The sequence below is a fragment of the Podarcis gaigeae genome, assembly GCF_964106915.1.
Source record: "Podarcis gaigeae genome assembly, chromosome: 3".
Taxonomy (NCBI): Eukaryota; Metazoa; Chordata; class Lepidosauria; order Squamata; family Lacertidae; genus Podarcis; species Podarcis gaigeae.
This window is the reverse complement of record NC_139680.1, coordinates 58,145,955-58,168,664: the sequence shown is the minus strand read 5'-3', so window position 1 is coordinate 58,168,664 and position 22,710 is coordinate 58,145,955. Positions and strand designations below refer to the sequence as shown.

Here is a 22,710-nt window from a genome sequence, read left to right as displayed (position 1 = left end):
CACGACTGCAGAGTATTTATTTTGGCAGGGACAAAACTGCAAAAGTTTACCTTGGTGAACATACACAGAGAAGTTTCTGGATTTCAGGGTTCAGCAAGACAGCATGAATCAACTGGAGCCAAAGATTGTTTCAGCTCAGCTTTCTTATTTCAAACAGAGATGTATGAAATTCTTATAGGCTTGATTAGACATCCTATAGATATTTTGCCTTTGGAAATATTCTCATTGCATTTTTATTTTAAGTTGAATTCGGCAGCAACGTTAGCAGTCATGTAAATTAAAGTTGCCTGTCATTTATGGGGAGTCTTTTTCTCCTTGCAGTACAAAGGGCTGTGACAATGTGCAAAAAGGGCCCATTGTGTATCGTAGACAGATATACTGTGCCATCAGTATTTTAACTCTCCACATTTTGAAAGCAATTTGATAGATTTAAGTTATGAAAGGCACCATGAAGTACAAAACCCAATTTACATTCTAACAAAAATAGTGTAGGTTTGTTTTATGAACTCTGAACAACATCAGGGCACTGCATGAAAAAAACATTTTTCACTCAGATGCATTTTAGAGTGTAATTTAGGTAGCTGTGAGGCAGAATTATGCCTGAAAAATTAAGCTACCATTTTCAAAAGAAAATCATAAGAGACCTGTTTGACACTGCAATCAGTCACAGCTAACCTGAGCCATCTGTAATTTAAAGCAAAAGAAGTTGCTAAATCACTTTCTTTTACAACTTTCTAAACCCAGCAATTTTGTACATCATCTTCTCCATGATTAGATAGTTAGCTGTGCTGGATAAGATAATTAGGACGTTTATGATGTTATCACTGCAGGAACTCACCTTGTTTTAGAATTCTTGACAAGGTGAATGATTTCCATTTCCCGTCATTGTGGTTCTGGTTGCCAACAACAGAAGCTGTTCCTGAACCGAGATCATAACTGACTTTAATACGCCCATCACTGAGCTCTATGCTCATGAAATCTTTCTGTTAATGAGAAGCATTAGAAACTTTATTCAGGATGCAGTCCTATGCCCAGTTTTTTGAAAGTAAGCCCCACTGACCTCAATGAGACTTACTTCTGAGTAAACATGTAGTCTGATGATTGCACTGTGAGATATGAAAGACAGCTGATTTTCTGATTAAAGTAATCTCAAATAGTGATTGGCCCCCCTTCCCAACAATATCTAAGATTGTTTTTCTGCCATTTCTTAATAGAGGTTTAGTTCAAAGAAGGCATCATAGGTGAAGTTAATTTGTTGCCGCCTCAGTTCCTAAGAAGGTAAATGAATAAAGTGGAAATATGTTGCTCTTTAATTTCCAACCAGGCAGTAAATTATTGTGAACGGCAAGGTGGAGTCGCTTGCATTCATCACTGCAACACAGATCTTGATAACATTAAAAAATGATCTGAAAAATAATAAATAACCTCCGACTCAAGTCTCCAAATTAATATTCTTCTTACAGGATTTTGTGGCAGAAAGAAAGAAAAAAGCTGAAAAAGACCAGTGTGCCTTCATACATGCTTGGTTAACTTAGGTGTCTCTTTGTATCACTGCCACAGCATTCCATGGGCTGCTTGCCTGTTTTTGCAAACACTACCACCCTCTGCGTATGTGTTGCTGGTAATGTCCACTGTGGTAAATATCAATATTCTGACAACCCCATAACAAGTAAATGCTAGTGAATCACACTTTAAGTGACTGACTGCATTTGCCAGTGCATATTGGCGTTTCAGACATTCACAAATATCTTTAGAACTGTCAAAGTTCTCATTATATTTGCCAATAACTGACACATTTCAGACATGCAGTATAATCTATACAGAACTTCTTGCCATCTGTTTATTACAGCTGGTTCCATTTCTAAGGGAAGAACTAGGACAATGACAAGTTAGTTTGCAGTTAAAATCCCTATAATTAGATTATCACCTAATGGATAGATCCCTATGGGAATGTTTCCTTTATCACCTGAGAACATGTTACAGTTCTCTATGGGAACTGGAAGGTCTGTGTAGACTTCATATATCTAATATCTAGCCACCCCTCTCTGTACTAATGTCTGATCGGCAGTGATTCTGAAGGAGTTTCACAGTTCTGTTGACAGCAGCAATGTCAAGTGAAACTCTGTCGGAGTGCAGCTTGTAGTCTTGTTCCAGCAGCAAGTTCCAGTTGACTAGAACGGGCCTTTGTTTTGAGCAGGCATCCCCAAACTCGGCCCTCCAGCTGTTTTGGGACTACAATTCCCGTCATCCCTGACCACTGGTCCTGCTAGCTAGGGATGTTGGGAGTTGTAGTCCCAAAACAGCTGGAGGGCTGAGTTTGGGGAATGCCTGGTTTTGAGCTAATCCTACCACCCCAAAAAATTATATTGTGCAAGGGCTGATTATTTCAAGTGAGAATTTAGGTGCACTGGCTATGCATTTCTACGCATGATTTGTTCTATACAGACATATTAATTAGGCAGCCCAGGCATGGGTTTAAGTCAGAGGTGAGAAATCCATGTCTCCCCAGACATTGTTGGACTCCAGTTCTCATTAGTCCAGCCAGCACAGGCAATGAACAGGGTTGATGGTAAACTGAAGTCCAGCAACACCTGGAGGGTCACAGGTTCTCTAACTCTGATGTTAGATATGTCTACATACACCCAGAAGATGAGAACATTTATACCATTTACTTGAGATTGAGATCTCAAGTAGCTTCCACAGTGCAGAGAAGGAGAAGTAGTTGAGGCACTGGAAGTGTACACTGACCTCCCAATCTCTGTAATGTTCTTGTAATGTCTGTGCATGGTTATAGGTAAGGAATAAGGATCTACCAAGCCTGGGAACCTGTGGCCCTCCAGATGTTGTTGAACTCTAACGTCCATCAACCACTGCCAGCATGTCCAATGGACAGGGTTGACTGGAGTTGTAGTCTAGCAACATCTGGAGGACCACGGGTTTCCCCATCCTGCCCTATGCAAATCTCTTAGTTTGCAGACATTGTACCCACACATGGAGAAGGATGTCTACTTAAAAATGTATGTCCCACTTTCCTTTCCTTTACACCCAAGGAAGCTAACAAAAAACCAGATACAAAAGTAATTGTTAACAAAAGCAAAAGCATTCTGGTGAAATGTTTTTGATACCATGTTATGCCTAACTCTAACAGATAACAGTTAAAACCAAATAGCCATACAACTTATTTTTTTTTTTACAAATTATAAATTGTAAGAATAATGATTGTAATGATCTGCACAGAGCTCCGTGCAAAGCATTATACAAGCTGCTCGGTTATGTTCTTGCAAATCACACAGACTGACTATAAATGGCCTCACAGAAGTCATTAAACCCAGTGTCTTCACTTAAGTGACATTCATCACGAGTGTAAAAGCATGCATGTTAATCTCTTTATAAGGAACTGTGTAATTCATAATGTTAATGAAAGAAGCCAAGAAACATTTAGGCAAGCTTTACCAAGTCTATTGTAGCAAGGTACATCAGAAGAGCAGTGGAAGAAAATGTCTTGAACTTGAACATGACCATGGAGATATTTGGGTTCCATCTTATTGGACGGCTCACCAAAGCATAACCTTCTCCATCAAACTGAACAGTTCCTTCACCATCTGCCACCTGTGGGCTGAGGAGGAAAGGGAAATTTTCAAAATCTAAATCAGAACTTCCAGAACTGCTTTACATAGAAGCAACCATGAAAAAGCATTATCAGGGGCTGGCAACTGTTTCACATAGACAAACCTTCTCAAAGCTGAAATGTTTTGTGCAGCTGCTGCAAGTAAAGAGCAGTGAAATCACCCCGGCATTCTGTAGAGATTAGCTGCACATTTAAGTTCCCTGTGTGGAACTCAGTTGCGCAGCTGACCAAGCTGGGTCTCAGCCTGTTCCACAGCAGACATCACATATGTAGGGCAGGTGGGCATTGCTTGGGGGAAAGAATCTCACAGGCCAAATTGGACCTGTGCTGGGTCAAATCTGGCCCACACGCCGGAGGTTCCCAATCCCCACTATGTGTTTTCAAATCAATACTTTATGAAGAAGAAAAGAAGAGGAAGGAATTAGTCCTGTGTTATATGCAAACTCTACAGTTATCTTGTTTAGCATGTTGACCAGTCAATCAGACATGGATTGGATATGCATGAGCAGACTTTCACGAGCTTGGTGCCAAAAAATCAAATTAGGGTGGCTTCAAAATGTCATTTCCTATATGAAAATGGCCATATGAACCAGCTGTAATATATTTAGAGGTGATATTTAGAGAACCTTAATAGGTTTAACTTTTTAAAAGATATATCTTTAGCTTCCGACATCCATGCCTCATTTATAGTTGATAAGCACAGATTTGTATCTATGAAGCATATGTGGTTATTCATTTCTGTCTAGTAATTGGCATTTGTTATACTGAAACTGTTGAAGAGAAGCATGAAAACACAGGGGAGAATTTATTTAGGCAACTTGGTATTTAACAGAATTATGATTTTTTTTTGTTTAGGTAACCTGCACCTCAATAGCAATAACATTGACAATATACAGCAAAATCTTACCTGACAGCACACCCTTTACACTCTCCTTCAATGTCTCTGAAATTCCATAGTCCTATTGGTTTGCTGTCTAAATAAGTCTCTCCCATACAGCCGGTGAAAGTAGTAACTCGTACAGCTTCAGATTTCTGGAAACAGAAAGCATCCAGACTGAGTTCTGAGCTCTTGATTAATGGGCAATGGTATTGTGAATACATGGCCACTGGTTTATTAGGCAGATAGCATTTGCTTGTTCGAAAGTCCCCAAGTACTTTTTAGTCTTCAACTGATGTGGAAAAGTGGTTGAAATGGACCCAATCCTTTGTGTCCAGGAATGTACACTAATGCAAAAACAAGAAGCTAGTTTGCTGAATGAGGTCAGCTGTGTGGCATCACATACTAGGATGCTAAACAGTGATGAAAGGAGGCGAGAGCAGGCTGATCTGCAGTCTTCCCTCAAAGCGGATCTCACTATGGAGGCTGCTCTCCTTGTTGGTAAACTGTGGACTGGCCTCCTTCATCGCTTCATGGTTTCCCGGTCATTATAAAGTGTGCTCACAGTTGAAGTTGGAATCTCAAACAGTCTCCTTTTGAACTCATTTAATAGTTGATGAAAGTCTGATATTTTGCTATACATCTGGTGGTTGTGAAAAACTTCATTGTTATAAATTAAGTTTCCATGAGATGAATCCTGGAGAATAACTGCTCATTACACCCTTTCCTTCCTACTGATAGTTGTCCGACTCAAACAAGCAGCTATGTGTTACCTGCTTGATTCAAGCCATGTGAAAGTTTCTCCAAGGGGAAAGCCATTTAGACAAGGAGTAGGGAACCTTTTCAGTCAAGGACCACATTCTCTCACTGACAACCTTGTAGGGGCCATATGCCAGTGATGTGCAGGGCCAGGGGGGAAAGTGGGTGGAACAAATTTGATTCTTAACATTGTACAGTAGGCCACATTCCATCCATACAAAAAAATAGAGGTTTCTGCACACACCTCTCCATCCTCCATACAGGCAATCCAAAGGCATTATCATCATTCAAGAACACATCCCTGCCAGGCCAAAACACATGAGAAGGGCATGGATCAGGGCTGTGAGGGGTGTGGCCTGGTGAGAATCCCAAGGGCCAGATAGAGGGGCCAGGGAGGTAGCACTCAGTCTCTGTGCCTGAGATTCTCTACTACTTCTAAGCTCAGAGAATCCCAAAGCTCTTCCATACTATATGAGCAGATCCATTAGGTGATTTCTGCAAAGATAATGCTGCCAGTAGCAGATGATGTGGTTGGCTGGTGCTTCCCATTTCACTTCTGGCTGGTTCTGCTGTTGCTGCTTACCAGGAGGTAGATAGGGAGAGGGGGTGGAATGGTTAGCAAGGTGCAAATACTCTGGCAGAGCCAACCTAGAATTCCGACCAATGCAGTGCCTCTGCATTGCGCCGATCTTACCACTACCTTTTGCTTCTCCCTCTCCTTCCTGGTAAGCAGCAGCAACACAATTGACCAGCGGTCAGGTGAGTGGTGTGGTCCCATCACACCATCTGGTGAATGCTGCCTTAGAATGTCCGAAAGAGAAGCCGGGAACTTAACTAGGATTCACTGTTTAGCAGTCAGAGTAGACTCTTGACAAAGTTAAATTAATAAGTTGGGAGTGATTTATTACTATTATTATAATTATTATTCACAAGCCAGAAATATTAACATTTAATTCCCCCCAAAATACTTGGCTAAGGTCATATGGACTGCTTTTAGAGTACGTGTTCCAAGAGGAACTTGTCCTTTTCTAAAGTATCCAATCTTCTTTTCTATTTCACTTCATCAATGTGAGCTAGTTTCAATTCCAGATATTTAGCAATCTAAGACACACAAGCACCTGCTACTTTTCATGAAGCAATTATGATTATTAAAAATATTAATGTGTGAGCATATGGAGAAGAGCAACTTGACTTTCAAAGTGAGGCATGACTTGAAAGTGTAACAACATGGGTGATCTGTTCCAAGGTCATTGTGAATATTTTAATTGGCACATTTGAGAACTTCATGATGAGTAGGCACTGCATTCTACTGGAGTAAAACTGAAAAAGCACATTGGAAAGGGGGGGGGACGAGTCGAAAGAGGGAAGAAAAATAGATTAAAAAAAATTAAAACTCTAAAACGGGGAAATGGCAAGTACCATCTTACTATGGTTGCCAGAACTGCACTGTATCTTTTGGGAGTTGGGCAGCTTCTTCTGCCCATTTGTCTCATGGACTATTTTTCTTTTAGGTGTAATGAACATTAACTCCAGGTGTGCCACACAGCAGATGACAGGACAGGGGGGGCAATGAGAGACAGAAGCCATGGCTGCCTCATCTCCTTTTGCATCAGGAAACTTAAAGGTACAGTGCAGATTTTTGTTTAAGAAGGTTTTTCCTTGAAGTAGAACCCCATAATTGTGGAAGTTCAATTTTATAACTGTTTTTGCTTCGATGGCTTTATTCTGTGAGACAGTTTATAAATTTATTTATTAAAATAAACAATAAAATAAAATGTTGCACACAAAAATTATACATTTTGCTAGATCAGGCACAGAAATAACTCTAACTTTGCTAGAATGTAGTTCAGACACAGAAATAAGTAATTCTTTAAAGTATTTTTTTCCCCAGACTGATTGACAGTATCTTGATCGCTCTACATTGTCATTGTTTTTCAGTCTGACTGACAGACTGGATGCAGAGCTGCTTGGGAGATACCTGCATAGCCTGTCAAACATCTTTCCAAACTTGTCATTCCAGCCGAGTGCTTGTGCAAAGCATCCAACATCACCCACTTATAATCTTAGATTTCACTTCAGAGCCGACTGCCAGGATATAGGTGCGTGAGTGTGTGCAAGCTCTGACCTTATGCCATATGAACCCATAATGAATGAAAAATGTGCTTGCATTGCCTCTTCGTGCCATATCCCCCAATATAAAAGGAATCTGAAAGCTAATACTGAAATCCTTCACTCAGTTATAAGCACTTTAGTCCCAGATTTAATGGAATAGTGATTGTGACCCCTTTTAAAACACTGCAGGCCTTTTGTGTTCTATAAAACTATATCCAATGTTCTTCAGTAATGCCGGAAAAGGATTTGATATTGATCTGGATTGCTAGAAAGCATTACATAGAGCAACGTGCCCCATCAATATCGTCACCTTTATATTGATAAAATATATAGACTGTCACCTATTTCCACAACCACCCTTCTGCAAATGATCTGAAACACCCAGAATGCTTACTGGATCAGGCAATTGCAGCATACTGCAGATAGAGACCAACAACTCATGGTGCAATCCCATGCATATCAACATGGAAGTAAGATCTAGTAGATGCAGCAGGACTCATTTCTGAGTAGGCAAGCATTGGATGTAATGATAAATAAGAACAGTGTTAATAATGCACCACCTGATGCCTCAAATATAAATAGCCTGATTCCGAGCTCTTCTTTGCAGCCTGATAAGAGCTACTGAACATGGAAGGGTGCTTTATTCATTTGACTAAGATTGCCATCTTTGCTCAATCTAAAAGAAAGTAAATCAAAGGATGGTAACATGATTAAATTGGACTAGTGAAGTAACAACCCATTACCTTTATTTTGCCAGTTAGGCCTCCAACAAACAGCATGGCATTTGCATCCACATCCAGAATTGTGTAACCAGGTGGAGAAATTGCACTGAAAATGCTTGGTACAATGGTGGCTTTAGGACCTTCCAATGCCTGTACGGAAACGGTGCCATTTCTTCCAGTCCTTCATGAGGGAAAAAAAAGGAGATATGGGAACCATTGATCAATGTATTCATAGGTGCATTAAAAGTCCTGAGTCAGTAAAGAAATTTACACATACAATAGAACATTTTTTGAATTTCTATACACAACTTTTAGCCTATAAGGAGACATTGTGGGTCACAGCATAGCTGACTAGCTGTTGATCTCATGAAGGAGATCTGCCAGTGGGCCACTCTTTATTGATTAGGCCTCATCACAGCTGCCTGACTAAAGGTGTCCTTGGAAATAGTTCATTATTGGGTGAAGCCATGAATGGTGCTGCCTTCACAAACAAACAAACAAACAAAAATTCCAAAGGGCCACAACAGTATTTGGGGACTAGTGATGCCAGACCCTCACACAATCACACTGCTGCTTCCAGAAAGCCACCCCCCATCTTATGCATATGGAAGGGAAGGTTCCTTAGCAATAAACATTAAGTCCACTACTTATTGTGAACTATTGTGTCTGTAAAACCCCAAACAAATCTCTGCTGTTTTAAAGGGAAGTAACCAGAATAAAGATATATCTCAGGTTTATTCAAATGGAACAAATGAAAGATTAAGCTCTCAATTAAAAACTTTTTTTAAAAACTGAAAACCTTCCATTGATTTTTAAGAAAATGAAACACAACAATCCTTTAATGCATTAATTTATTCCACAGATTGATTATTTCATGCATCAATTATATCCTTCCATTTATAGAGAAGAAATATTTATCAAAGTTTTTCTTTCTCTGCAAGTGCCAGGCCTTTAAATTCCAATTCATTTTGCCTCAACATGCTGATAATCTGAACAAGATATGCATGGCATTCCCTGGTGAATATTATCTAGAAAATAACATAAATTGCACTGTCATGCAAATTACTGGCAAAAGCGTTAAACTATTCTAATGGTGCCTACTGTATAATTAGACTGTAAAATGAAATGTATTACTAAACATATAATTACAATGTCGTATAACATACTTAACGAATCATGAATAAGCATTAGTATATTTCATAGAGGTGGCTAGTTAATTGGTATAGACATCTAACTAGTACTGTGAATGGAATTCCTGTCTGCTATAACTTCTAAGAATAATAAAAATGCCCCCATAAAACATGGGTTCCACACTTCTGTTTCAGAATTACTCTATCAGGGTATGATATTCAAAGAAAATAAGGTCAGAATTATATACTATATATGCTGCAATCACTGCATTATATAATCTTCTGTGATAGATTAAGTATGTCCCATCATGTTCATGCCCACTGCTGGCACAATCTTTTGGGGGAGAAGGGCCAGAAAGATTTACGGGAGGGTAAGGTTCAAAGCCCTGATCTTGGATGTGGTCATGGTTAAACTGCATAAAAACTTGTGCATTCTTAAGAGTCTTAGTCGGGTTTGCATTACATTTTATAATAACGATGCTCCTGACAAAGAATGCATGTGGCATGAACCATTACACAAGACAACAGTATCTAGACATTATAAAAGCCGAGGCAATGTTGATTCATGTATCAACAGAACGTTACTGGCCATCAATTCAGAAAAAAAACCTACCTAAATAATTTAGTACTTTTTAACCCACAGGAAGTGATAAACTATGGCCGAAGCCCTTGGGAAAGAAGAAGTTGTGGTAGTAGTACCACTGATGGTAGTACCACTGCTGAAAACGTCCTGCTTCTAACCAGGAAAGATTTAATCTCAGGAGCAAATGAAATTGAAGCATGGCATCTTCACTTTATATCCTAATACAAAGGGTGTGTGTGTTTGTGATGAGACTTGTATGGAAAAAGCGAGTACTTGCCTTGATGCTTCAATTCGGTACCAAAATCCGTCGTCAATTGTCAGATCTGGATATTCAACCCGTCCAACACCGGATCCCACATCCCACAGGAAATCCACTTTGCCTTTACGCATTTCGATGGCCAAAAAGTCAGTCTACAAAAAAGACATTTCATTAAAAAAAATTCAACATAATTAGAGAAATAATAACAAAGCTACTTGAGAGCAGAGACAGTAACAAAAAGGCAAGGCAAGTAAGAGAATTAGTAAAATAATGAAAATAAGAAAGTTGTGAGTGGAGGACAATGAGCCACCATCACTTGAGTTGGAATAATCTTTAAAAATCCTTAATTTTCCTTTTGGAGATTTACTTATCACAATTTACACATCATTTTTGTGAATTACTCTAATTATAGCATGAACATGTATTTTTCCTCTTCATGGGCTTATTTCAAATATTGGCTTATTTGAACATATAGCGAAAATAATAGCTACAACCTATCAGTGCAGATATAACTCAGGACTAAGCACGTTCTACATCGATAGTAAATACTATTATAATATAATAGCAATATACTACTATAACAGTAAATACTAATATATTTTCTGCTGTTAGCCACTCTGAACCCAGCTCCGGTTGGGGAGGGTGGGATATAAATAAAATTTATTATTATTATTATTATTATTATTATTATTATTATTATACTAATATAACAGTAATTACTATTGATGAGATGCAAATTAGTGCATTTGTACAGAAAAAGGCCAGTAAAGCATCTGATAAATAAACATTCAAATTATGTTTCCCTTTCTTTTTTTGGGTGTGTCTTATTTTTTTGGGGGTGTCTTATTTTTTTCTTTGTGCCATGTTTTTTTTTATATTTGTCAGGGTTTCAGGGACAGAGAGCGAGGGGGAGGGGTCCCAGGGTGACGAGGAAGAGGACGACGATGACCCGAGGTTGTCAGTGAGTCCGTCAAGTGAATCCGAGGATTCCCAAAAGGGAGCCCCCCTGGTCAGGCCAAGGGGCAGTAGAGAGGGAAGCAGTCAGAAGCAGGGGAACGAAGAGGGAATCCCCAGTGGGGGTTGGAGGTCGGGACCGGCCTCTCCATCAGAATGGAGTGAAGGGGGTGGAGTTACCAGTGTGTCAGAAGGAGCAGAACAGGGAGCAGAGAGGGGAAGGAGTTCGGAGCAGAACGTCCTGCCGGAAGGGGAGGAGTGTAGTACAGAGAGTAGCGTAACGGTCGAAAGGAAGGTCAGAGGCAACGTACGCGCGCCAAGTTCAAATGTGGAGGCGCGCGGAAATGAGAAGAGCCCTGAGGAGGAGCCTGGTCCCAAAGCACGAAGGAGGGGGGAGCAGGCGTCAGAAGACTCAGCCTCGGGGGAGTCCCGAAGGGAGGGAGCACAGGGGGGCAGGAAGACCCTGCGGAAAAGGAAGGAGAGGAAAAGGTGGAGCAGTACAAGCCTCTTAAGCTGGTGCAGGGGCGGGACTGACTCAGAGGGGACTTCAAACATCTAAGGGTAACAGATGCGGAGCCACGGAGCTTGGATGTAACGACAACAATGTTCTTCAATAAAACCTTTTGTATATAACTTGGACTGGATTTTGGTCTCTTGTGAGCTGGGACCTCGGGTGGCTCTGACAATATTCATTACAGCAGAGGGCTCAAAAACTGTGTCCTGGGCCTCTCTGGACCTCCCATGATGATTTCCTATGAAAAAGGGGCTGGGCGGGTCATCTAAAGTGCTGCATGCAGCAGGGGATTGCTGGATCCTTTCTTTCTTATATTTCCTTCCCAGTCAGTCTTTCGCCAGCCATCTTTTTCCTGGCTGATAGAAAAAAATAATAATTGCAAGATAACTTTACTCTTTTGACTCAGCTTTTATAACCTTAGGCTGCATAAGTCTTATGCACACTTATCTGGGAGTAAATCCCAGTAGGGAACTCAGTAGGAATTGCTTTTGAGTAGATATGTATAGAATTGCATTCTTAAGGTTGTTCTCATCAAGCGGCTTACTTTTTCTTACCAGGAGGGTGATGGGTGAGATGTGGAGGCTGGTGCAGTGCAAATGAACCAGCAGAGACCATCTGATCCTCCTGCAGGTGAATTTGCATCACAGTGACCTCACTGCCTTGGCCCCTCCCACTTCCCATAAGCAATAATCAGAGAATAGTGACTGAGCCCTACACAGTGAGCTTTTTCTGGTACAATCCCAACGTACATCAACCAGCTGTGTAATTTATAAATCCGTTTCACATGGTTAAAAGACAGTCCTTTTGATCTCTGTTTGCTTTACGGCAAATTACAATTATTTAGTTAACCTTAGTTTCCCTGCCCTTCCACTGTGCCTTAATTTACATTGACATTTGCTACAGGTGTACAGATCGGATTAAAATTTCCCCAAAGGAAAACTAATGCAGACTTACAAATCTGTTACTTCCAAGGTAAAAAAGCAGATTGTCGGCCACTGTTGTCTTTACATTGAGAATGACAGTGTTGTAGCTTCCTTTCTTTATCTCTGGTTTGTATGTACGAATGCAGTTGCCTCCAGAAGCCACAGATACTTTAATCTTCAATGGAAACAGAAGAAAGAAAAGTTGGGAGGGGGGAATCAGGAGAGAGAACTCAGGTTATACAGCTCATTACCGCCAGTGTAACAGTTAGGTATCCACAAATACATGCAGCGGACTCATTTTCGTCACTTTTCAATCATATGCTCCCTTGAAGTTTAAACTGATGGAATAAATTGCAATCTACTTCCTAAAAACTGGGTTTGGATTACAGGTCATATACTGGCAATTATTTTGCAGTAAGAATTAACTAGGATATGTGACCATGAACAAGGGTCATGGGTTGAATATATTCAGAAATGGTTGCTAATGAACCCACAAGGGTAACAATGAATACAGCCTATGTGGGATGTGTGGTCTATAGGCTGCCTTATTTTGAATGCATTCTTCTCTCCTGTGTTCTGTTTGCATTACGGAAGACATTCATGTATTTTAGTTCTACTGTCAGTTGCTAGTTCCATCTCAGAGGATCTCTTGCAGCTCTTAAAACTAATTATCTAATATTCATTAAGAGTTCACTTGGTGCTTACAATATTATTGCCATGGCATTTATGTGAGTATAATAAAAGACTCAATAAAGTCCTGGACCATTTGCTTTACTGAGCTTATGGAATCTAGTTACCAAAACAAATAAGAATGTAAACAATTCTATTTTGTTTTTCAAGTTTATGAAATAGAAATACATTTTGGCGAGGGCACAAATTAGTATCATATCCATATTTGTGGAAAATTAGGCAAGTGTGTTTTCCTTACCCTTTTCAATTTTTTTTTTAAAAAACCTGATGATTATGGAATTGTGAAAACAGCTGCCATTTTTCCTGTGTGTCCTCTTCTCAACTTTAATATGACTATGTGGCTGTGTAACTGTGTACATGAGGGATAGAGAACCTGGCTCAGATGTTGTTGGGACTCAAAATCCCATCAACCAAAACCAGCATAGCCAATGGTCAGGCATGATGGGAGCTGTATTCCAGCAACATCAGGAGGGCCATATGATGAGAGTGTATAAAAAAGCCTCCTTTTGTAGCATGTGTGAACTAGCTACATGATTCTATATTAGGTACAAAAAAGAAGAAAGAAAGCAAGGAGATGTCCAATGTGGGACCATTTAGGTAAAAATGTAATATATTATATTGCTTTATTTATTTTTTACATTGAGGTTAAGTCTCTTTCATTCTGTGCAGTGTCATATGGATTTGCCAGAGCCTCACATACCTAAATGAATAATAACTGAGCCATATTTTAGATAGTAATGAGATTTTTAAAGATGTTGTAGGTGTCACACATAGTCGTATTCAAAATTCACTAGATGATGTGTTTTAAAACTTTTGGCATGACTAAAATGCCACTGACATTGAATTGCTAAACCACCACATCATTTTGGGCTTTCCAACCACACAGTGAGGAATAGTTGGAATGCCTCCTCAGAGAAATGATAAACGTAATGAAAATAGCTTTAAAACCTAGGCATGAAAATTATTTCAAGAGGTGGAAGAAATAATCGGTTGCCTCGCCTCTATTTGCATGAAGAATCATTTATATATAGAAGGTGCTGTTTTATCAGCATTATACTACATACATTTATTTTTGTATTTCTCCTGCAGGCAGCATGATGCTTTGACTTGAATTAAACAGGAGCTGGCTAAACATTCTTCTCTAAGGATTTTCTTTACAGATTCTTGTGGGTCATATGGCAAATAAGTTTAGCGTTACCAGCTGATCCCAGAGTTTAAAATGTAATTACACTGGGAAGACAGATTCGGGACTCAGTAATGAGGCTAGAAAATGATGCTCTTAACCCGAGGACACAAGGTGAAGAAAATCAGGAAAATGGGAAAGCAACCCAATTTAATATTCTTGGTGGTTCTGCAAAGATGCTGTCAGGTTCCATATATAGCAGCAATGCCTGCTGATAAGAAAATTTCTATGTCTTGCCGTAATGGGGCCTTTTTGTTTTGTTAGGATGATTAATGGAAACACTTGAGCAATATATTCATCATACAGCATTATTATAATACATGATTTTATTGATTAGTATTTGTCATTAAATATAAACTGACATATCATTTCCAACTTTGCTCACTGTTCATGCTCAATGCACTGATCAAGTGTGAATTCAAAAGTTATAATGTGCTTGCTGCACATCAACAGATACTCTCGGGATGATGACCGTAATCCCAGCACCTCTGCACAACAAGCACACAGAGGTCTGTGTGAACAAGGCCTAAACCACTCCATTACTGGAAAAAGGTCCATGCATCCAATGGGGAATGTTTGGTCTCGATGTCCATCTGTAATTACAGCACTACTTTTTTACCAATGTGACATCATAGTAGCTTAACCACAGTGACTGTGACAGAGTGATGCTCCAAAGAAAGCGGAACAATGAGCTTCAGTTTAATGACAGACCAGGTAGATACCACATTTAATCATGTGAACATGAGCCATGAGGAGAAGAAAGTTGTTTGAGTTTCTGGTTGTTGTGTTGTAGGATCCCATTATGGACGATCGATACAGATACTGTAAAACGTAAGGGATTGATTCAACAGAGCAGCTAACAGGAACAAGTGCTGAGAGTTCTGCTAGTACAAGGGGACTTGACTCTCTCCTCTACTAACAGGCCCTCATGCCCCCATGTCGCCTCTGGAGCATCCAAAGAACGCCCCAGAACAGCATGTGGAAAGGGGAGCTTGCACTGATGGAACAATCTCCTTAATGCAATGTTGAATTCCACCCTTAAAGTTGCGGACTCCTTCCAAGACCAAGTGAACATTTACTGGTTATGTCATGGTAATTGCCTCCCCTACTTGGGCATGAGGAAACCTCTTTTATTACTACAATGTAGGGTTGGGCAAGTGCAACCAGATAGGAGGGTCTGCTGTCAATTCAGATTCAAACCACCCCACTCCTCCTGCAGCTAGAGGAATGCTAGTGGGTTACACAAACATTATGTGTAGTTCCTTCATTCCTGTTTTACCAATATGACTAGGAAATGGATCCTACATTGCTAACCCTTAGATTACCAATTCTCAAGTAAGCTAAAGCACAACATGAGTCCACCCAGTTTTTGTGAGCTTTGTTACCAGCATCCTTATTTTCAGCCCTTCTTATCCCTTCTGAGATCTCTGTATGAATGAAATAAGATAGTTAAAGAATTAGAATAAGCTATTAGAAAGGCTTACGGAATTGGCTTGCTTCCTGGCTTGATTTATCAGTTCTTTAATCTGAGAGATGTTTTTCCCTAGGTTATCTTGAAGTTGTTTGATTGGTTTGAGTTTATCCATCAGTCGATCTGCTTCCTCTTCCAGGTTTTTAACAGTGTCTTCTGCATCAGCAACTTCATGTAAAAAACACACAACCAGAAACAGTGTGAGAAATTGGTTTCAAACACCATGAGTTTGAGAACACTTGAGAACACTCTGGGCCAGTTTGAATATAACAATCCTATTTTATATAAACTGTGGATTTTTTAGATTTTTTATTTTTTTTAAAAAAATCTTTATTTTTATTGGGGATGGGACTTGTTTGTTATAAACTGTGGATGATTAATCCAGGAATGAGTGTTGTGCATATGCACACACCTTTCATGTGCCAGCCAAGGTCTGTATCATGATTGTTTTAACAAACTTATTTCATCCTATGTGTAATTGGAAATTGTGGCTTAATCTTAGACTCCTGGTGTGGTTTTATATTGTCACTTGCAGTCCATGATTAACCCATAGTTTCTCAATTCAGAAGCAATGTAAAGTAGCTACAGTGAAGGCGTGCATGCTAATTTTCAGATAAATAAATCATGCTTTATTCATTTGGGATTTAAGTGTTTGAAAAGCCCAGAAAAATATATATACTGATAACATTTTTTAAAAAGATGCCAAATAATTGCAACAATAATTTTAGAGCTTGATTGGCCAAATAGGTGCAAAGGAGAAATATTCAAAAGAGTGCTTTGGGTCTGAAGTTACAGGGTTGCTTTTTGTGGGTTTTTTTTTTTTTGAGGTTAACTGAGATCCTGTGGCATGGAAAAGTTAGAGCTTAGAGGTCACAGTATGGACAGCTCAGGGTTCCAGAGTTTGCCTTTAGTCTTGATTTAATGGAAGCATTTTGTACTAAAATGGTAGCTCATTAGTTTTCATTAGTTAGGAAACAAATTAGCACTCATTAGTTACATAGTCATAAATTAGAAGAAGAAAATAATTGTCTAACTCCAAATATGAGGACCCATGTCTCAGGACTTTTCATATTTGTTAAATCTGGTAAAGGCTGGTAGCCCACACTTGTTTTTTTTCACTAGCTCTTAATATTATAAAGTGTAAACCACATGACCACCCCCAGTCACTCAGGATTCCAGCTAACATGGAAGTGTAGAGATCTGCAAGCATAGGCTTTCCTGCTTAGATGCCCATATTGCATGGGGAGTGAGACCAATAGTCTTTTCTACGTGCTGAACCCTCTTCGTGTGTTTAATGTGTAAAGGGATTTTTTGTTTGTTTTGTTTTGTATTGTGTGTGTGTTTTGCTATATATATGGTAAAGGGATTCCTGACCATTAGGTCCAGTCGTGGCTGACTCTAGGGTTGTGGCGCTCATCTTGCTTTATTGGCCGAGGGAGCCGGTATACATGTGGCCAGCATGACTAAGCCGCTTCTGGCGAACCAGAGCAGCACACAGAAACACCGTTTACCTTCCCGCCGGAGCAGTACCTATTTATCTACTTGTACTTTGACGTGCTTTTGAACTGCTAGGTTGGCAGGAGCAGGGACTGAGCAATGGGAGCTCACCCCATCACAGGGATTCGAACCGCCAACCTTCTGATCGGCAAGCCCTAGGCTCTGTGGTTTAACCCACAGCGCCACCCGTGTCCCTCATATATATATATATATATATATATATATATATATATGTGTGTGTGTGTGTGTGTGTGTGTAATAAAACTTATAACAATTACCGGGTTCTAGTTACATAATACAATCACCACAAAAAAATTACACTGAATTTGTAGTGCCATTACAAGCATTTTCTTAATTTGTCTGTGGACAGGCTATATCAACCATCAATGTGAAGGGAATTTATGAGCACTGGTTTGCTCGATGAGACCAAGGTGTCTCTGGAAGTCTGCAGACAGAATATAATGACAATAGCAATCTGCTGTGGCTTCTCTTCAGGTATCTGGTTTTCAGAGGTACAGTAGGAAGTTTCATTCATCTGTCATGGACACTGACAGACACATTCCATGTGAATTTGTCTAATCCTTTCAAAATGGAACAGTCAGTGGCTTTCATTGTGACCCAAGAGCCTAATGTCAACGTATTTCTGGTTCCTTGCTAGGGATGGTGGGGCCGGTCAATTCTGATTCCCTCAGTTTCTCATTCTTACAATCTTAAGTTCAGTTCTCCAGGGTTTTGAAGCTATTTCCCTTCAATTCTTCATGAAAATTCTTCAGCATTTTAGTCTGAATTTCTGCTAATGAACACATTTTTGTCTGTAGTTCTGAGTAATGTACGGCTTTGCAAATAATTTTCATCTAGCGTGTACTTTATATGCTATTTCCACTAAATATTCATTTTCATACACATTTTCCCCAGTATATACATTTTGTAAACAATGATCAGAGAAGTGCTCCACAAATTTTTCATGTGAACTTTGAAGGATGGCTGTGTTTTGGTTCTTATATTGTACACTGGTAAGTGTGAATTTGAGAAATTCAGCTTTAAATGTAAACTGAATTTAGTTTCTACCCTATACCTAGTCCTGTGACATCAATTTCTATACTATCAGACCTCCATTTCAGGTCCATAAAGAAAGAAACACTAAGTTACTGTCAGCTTCTTTGGAGAGCTGGTTGCAGTATGTTTTTGCACACTCATCTTCAAGATACAATAGATGAAAAAAAGCAAGTGAAAAATGACAGAAGTAACAAGTTTTCAGAATCTCACTTGTTGGAACATGCAGAGCATCTGAAGGAGAACTGCACCTTCCAGGAGTCTTGACTCCGTATGACCTTTCAATAAAATGACAACTTTTGCCTCCTGCCATTCTTTGCTCAATTTCTCTCTTATGGCTTTAAGACGCTAAGTATGGGCTCGTAGCATCAGAACTGGTTGTGAGGTGTATCCCTTTCCTGGTATGAATAACAGTGTTAGTGTCAATGTTGGAACATTGACTAGGCTAAATAGTAAGGCGTTATAGCGCAGCAACTTGCATAGGTACCATGCAAGTGTATTTGAGAAAATGAATGAAGCATATGGGCACAGCGGAAGGGGAAAGGCTAGAAAGAATAATAAAATTAGAACCTTATACGTACTGATTTCTGCAGACAAGTTTTGGAGATTTTAAAAAAAGAAGAAGAAAGAAAACTTGTAAGACAGTAGATTCGAAACAACAAACAACAACACAATAAAATGGATTACTGAACAGAAAACTGGAAGAATTCACAGCTTAGCACACAGTGTACTGCAGATTTGGCAGAAGTGGAGAATTTTCTCCAGTTTCAGGTGCCCACATTAGGTCCTCTAGATATATTGCCACTGGAGAACAATCAACAGAGTAAATGTAAGTGTACTTCATGTGATAATAGCTCAATGCAGATGAAGCATTTCCAGTCTCACAAGTCCCGGCCCCTTCCTCTCCCATTTCCTTTGATTATGGCACCTTTTGTCCTCCTCCTCCTTGTCTTGCCTTTCCTGTTCAAATCTCACCTTTTCCTTTTCATTACTTTACAAAGCAATCCTAATCATGTCTAATCAGAAATAAGTCTTACTGAATTCAGTGGGGCTCAGTCCCAAGCAAATGGAATTAAGATGGCAGCTGAAGGTCTGTACCAAGCTGAGTGCTAATGATAGTTTTAATTTAACTTGGTTGGGTTATAAATTCTTGCCTACTGTGGTGTAGGTGGCACAGATTTAATGTTCAGTGTAGGTAGCGCTGGAAAGAGGAGTGAATTTGAGTAGGAAAAGTGAGGAGGAGGAAGGACAGCCATGAGAATCTGAGGAGCATTCCTGTTCTAATATAACTACACTTAGAAAGGCATACACTGAGATAAAGCAAAATTATTGCTTTATAACTGTAGTTATCTACAGTTAGCTACATATTTAAATACACACTTAAACGTGAATTTTCATATGGATTTCCCCCCTAAATTGCACATTAATGGAGACGTGGAACAGAATGAACTTACACATAAACGTATGCAAAATTGGCATGGACTAGCTATAGACTGAACTGTCTATTCCTAGATTCAACCCAAAAATGAAGACTGGGTTTTTTATTTTTTTTTTGCATTTTCAAATGCAGAACTGAGACTTTATGGAAGGAATATAGGACAGAGTTCATGTACATAATACCTCAGAAGGTATGTGATTTAAACACGTCTAAGTTCTTCCACTGTGACTATTTAAGGACCTTCAATGGAAATGACTATTCATTTTCTGTGTCATTGCAATGCTAGAGGTCACTCGACTGTGCTGGAGACGTTCTTGCTCAATTCTCCTACCATGCAACACAGGGCTACTCTGTGAATATAATAACTAAGGGATCAGCATAAAATATACTCTTAACACAGCTATATTACCCAAGAGGCTATATTACATTTCCTACAACCAAAAGACAGCTTTATTAAATTCTTCTCTCATGCTTCCCCCTTTAAAGGTTAGCTCATTGACCAAGCTGACATGTTCATACTACGAAAGCTTGTCGTTATTTCTACTGTACTAGAAATGATCTTTCAAGGACTTCTTTGTTTTTTAAATGCAGCGCTAGAGTTCTTAATCTTAATGGAGATGTTTTAAGAACCAAAAGAATGGATTCTAGAAAACCTGCTGCCAATTATTTGCTATGTAAACCTTCCCTAACCTGCTGCTTTCCAGAGGTTTTGGCCTATAACTTCCATTACTCCCTGCCTGAATGCCTGCGCTTGCTGAGGCTGATGAGAGTTGATGTCCAAAACATCTGGAGGGCACCAAGTTGGGAAAGGTTGTGCTATTTGAAAAATAAAAACAGCAATGAGATATGGAGAAACAAATTGACTATTGTTGGGAAGGTCTCATAAAAATAAAACAAACAAACAAACAAACAGCACCATCAATTAATTTGTGTTTTTCCATTGATAATTTAGTAAGCATGTAAAAGCAGACACTATTCTGCGTGTGTCCAATTGATGTGTGTCCTTTAGGACCTGGAAGAGGGAAGAACAGGGGCAGGCTTATGCATGCTCCACCAACATGTGTGCAGGTATGGAACCCCCATGAAAAGTGGTTGCCGTCTGTAATAACAGCACTTGAACTTATATGCTTTAAATCATATACAGAGTTAGGGAGGGGAAGGAAGCCTTTCATAGCTACAGAAGTACACGAACAAACAATAGTGGGTATGAAAAAATATGCTCTTACTGTTTTTGGTGGGATCTTTCACCACAGCATTTGTCTTGGCTGCATCCTCAGCCAGTTTTCTGTAGTTGTCTTTTAAGCCAAGGAGATTTTCATTGAGATCTCTGATTCTAGCCAGGACGTCATTCGCAGTATCATTTGCTTGCTTGGCTTTGTCTTTGACAGCTTGTACCTTGGCTGCTGTGTCTGTAAATGGGAGGTAGGTGGGCATGAGAGACTTGTACGTATTGTATGCACAGACGTGCTCTATCACTGACGCAAGGCCATTCCCCTTGATGTAGTTACAAAGGGCAAAATCATTGGTTAGATATGGAAACCTAAACCATTAAAAATATAGTTATTTTCTCACCTAATGTAAAGGAGCATGCCATATATTAGCCAGATCCTACTATCATGCAACCTGCATGTGATTTCTCAACAAACTTCAGTAATATCCTGTCAGTACGTGTTGCTGTCAGATATCGCTAGCAATGTCCCAGCTAAATATCTTGTGAAGGAAAAAACTGTCAGCGGAATGGAGCCCTGTGTTTTTATGAAATGAGAGGACTACAAATGCCTATTAACTGAACTACCATGGTACCTATATGAATTATGTCTGAAATCTAAACTTGCATATTATACAAATTTGGACATACAATTTTCACAGGAGCCAGCTTCTGAGCATGATTTCATAGTCCCCCCGCCAAACCCTGTCACCTGCACTGGCAAAGGAAAGAGCACAGATGCTTGTGAGCTAGTTTAATTAGATCACAACTTTGTTAAATCAGAAAAGTCTGTGATCCAGTATTTTTTGGCACACTGAAGATACCATGCCGAGTGTTATACTGTACCACAGAGAATTGTTCTTTCCAGTAGGAAGTATGGCAACATACCTATGAAGCCATGCCAGTTTGCCCCATATGGATAGATACTGGCAGCAGATCTTGGCTTCTGTTTATATCTTTTGAATGCAAAGAGTCTCAGTCAATTTCAGTTCCCTTCATTTATGGATTTGCGATATTTCTCTGGAAATTTTGAGTTTTGCCTAACTAGACAGAGCGTTTACTCTTTGACAGTTTGCTAGTCTCTGTACTGTATTGCTACGGTAATAGGAAGGAGAGGTACTTTGGGAAAATGAGCTAGAGGAAAACGGTGGATTAGCAGTATGGGCTCAGCTAGACTGGTAAAGAAAAAGTGATTTATATGAATTCTATATACGATATAATATTGTGCCACCCGATGGCGATGTGGAGTCCCATTTTTCTCTACCTGTTTTCCCTGTTTAAATTTACAATGATTAAACTGAAACACTTCTTTGTTTTGTCTAGATCCAGCTTATGTTGTCTTTCATTCCTTGGAAGAAGAAGAAGATTAACTTCCAGAACTGGCCTAATAAGAATGACAAAGTGACAGCTCCTGCAAAGCCAAAAAAAGGGGGGGGGGGAGAATGCCAAGTATTCCTTCTTCTGTGGCAGACAGAACACCAGCATCCTCAAAGATGCTCACAGGCAGGAGGGCACATAGCAAAAAGTATAATATACATACATCCCTTGTCAAAAAATAGAGATCAGAAAAATATTTCAGTCAAGTCTGTCAATACTTCAGCAACTGCAGTCTCCCCACTTCTGATTCCCAGCAAGTGGCAGTCTAACTGGGGTGGCAGGAGTAGATCAGCCTCCCTGCTGCATGCCGTTGCCTTCCAACTAACAGAGGGC

General features: G+C 39.6%; 1 protein-coding gene and 1 long non-coding RNA gene across 11 annotated transcripts in view; one reads left to right on the top strand and one right to left on the bottom strand.

Moving 5' to 3' along the window:
* Positions 1-10,048, top strand: part of LOC310841059 — a 52,447-nt gene extending 42,399 nt beyond the window's left edge. Inside the window, exons 2-3 of the long non-coding RNA XR_014562310.1 lie at positions 6,776-6,888; positions 9,872-10,048. This is a non-coding gene — a long non-coding RNA (uncharacterized lncRNA). The remainder of the gene's footprint in view (positions 1-6,775; positions 6,889-9,871) is intronic.
* The window catches only part of LAMA2 (laminin subunit alpha 2), a 453,343-nt gene that overhangs the window by 34,583 nt on the left and 396,050 nt on the right, over positions 1-22,710 (bottom strand). For all 10 annotated transcript variants that reach the window (XM_083731000.1, XM_083731002.1, XM_083731004.1 and 7 more), the window contains 8 exons: positions 21,020-21,202; positions 15,819-15,973; positions 12,493-12,636; positions 10,089-10,222; positions 8,120-8,279; positions 4,536-4,660; positions 3,454-3,616; positions 839-983 (listed from right to left, as the gene is read on the bottom strand). In XM_083731000.1, coding sequence (XP_083587126.1) covers positions 839-983; positions 3,454-3,616; positions 4,536-4,660; positions 8,120-8,279; positions 10,089-10,222; positions 12,493-12,636; positions 15,819-15,973; positions 21,020-21,202 — 1,209 coding nt within the window. The remainder of the gene's footprint in view (positions 1-838; positions 984-3,453; positions 3,617-4,535; positions 4,661-8,119; positions 8,280-10,088; positions 10,223-12,492; positions 12,637-15,818; positions 15,974-21,019; positions 21,203-22,710) is intronic.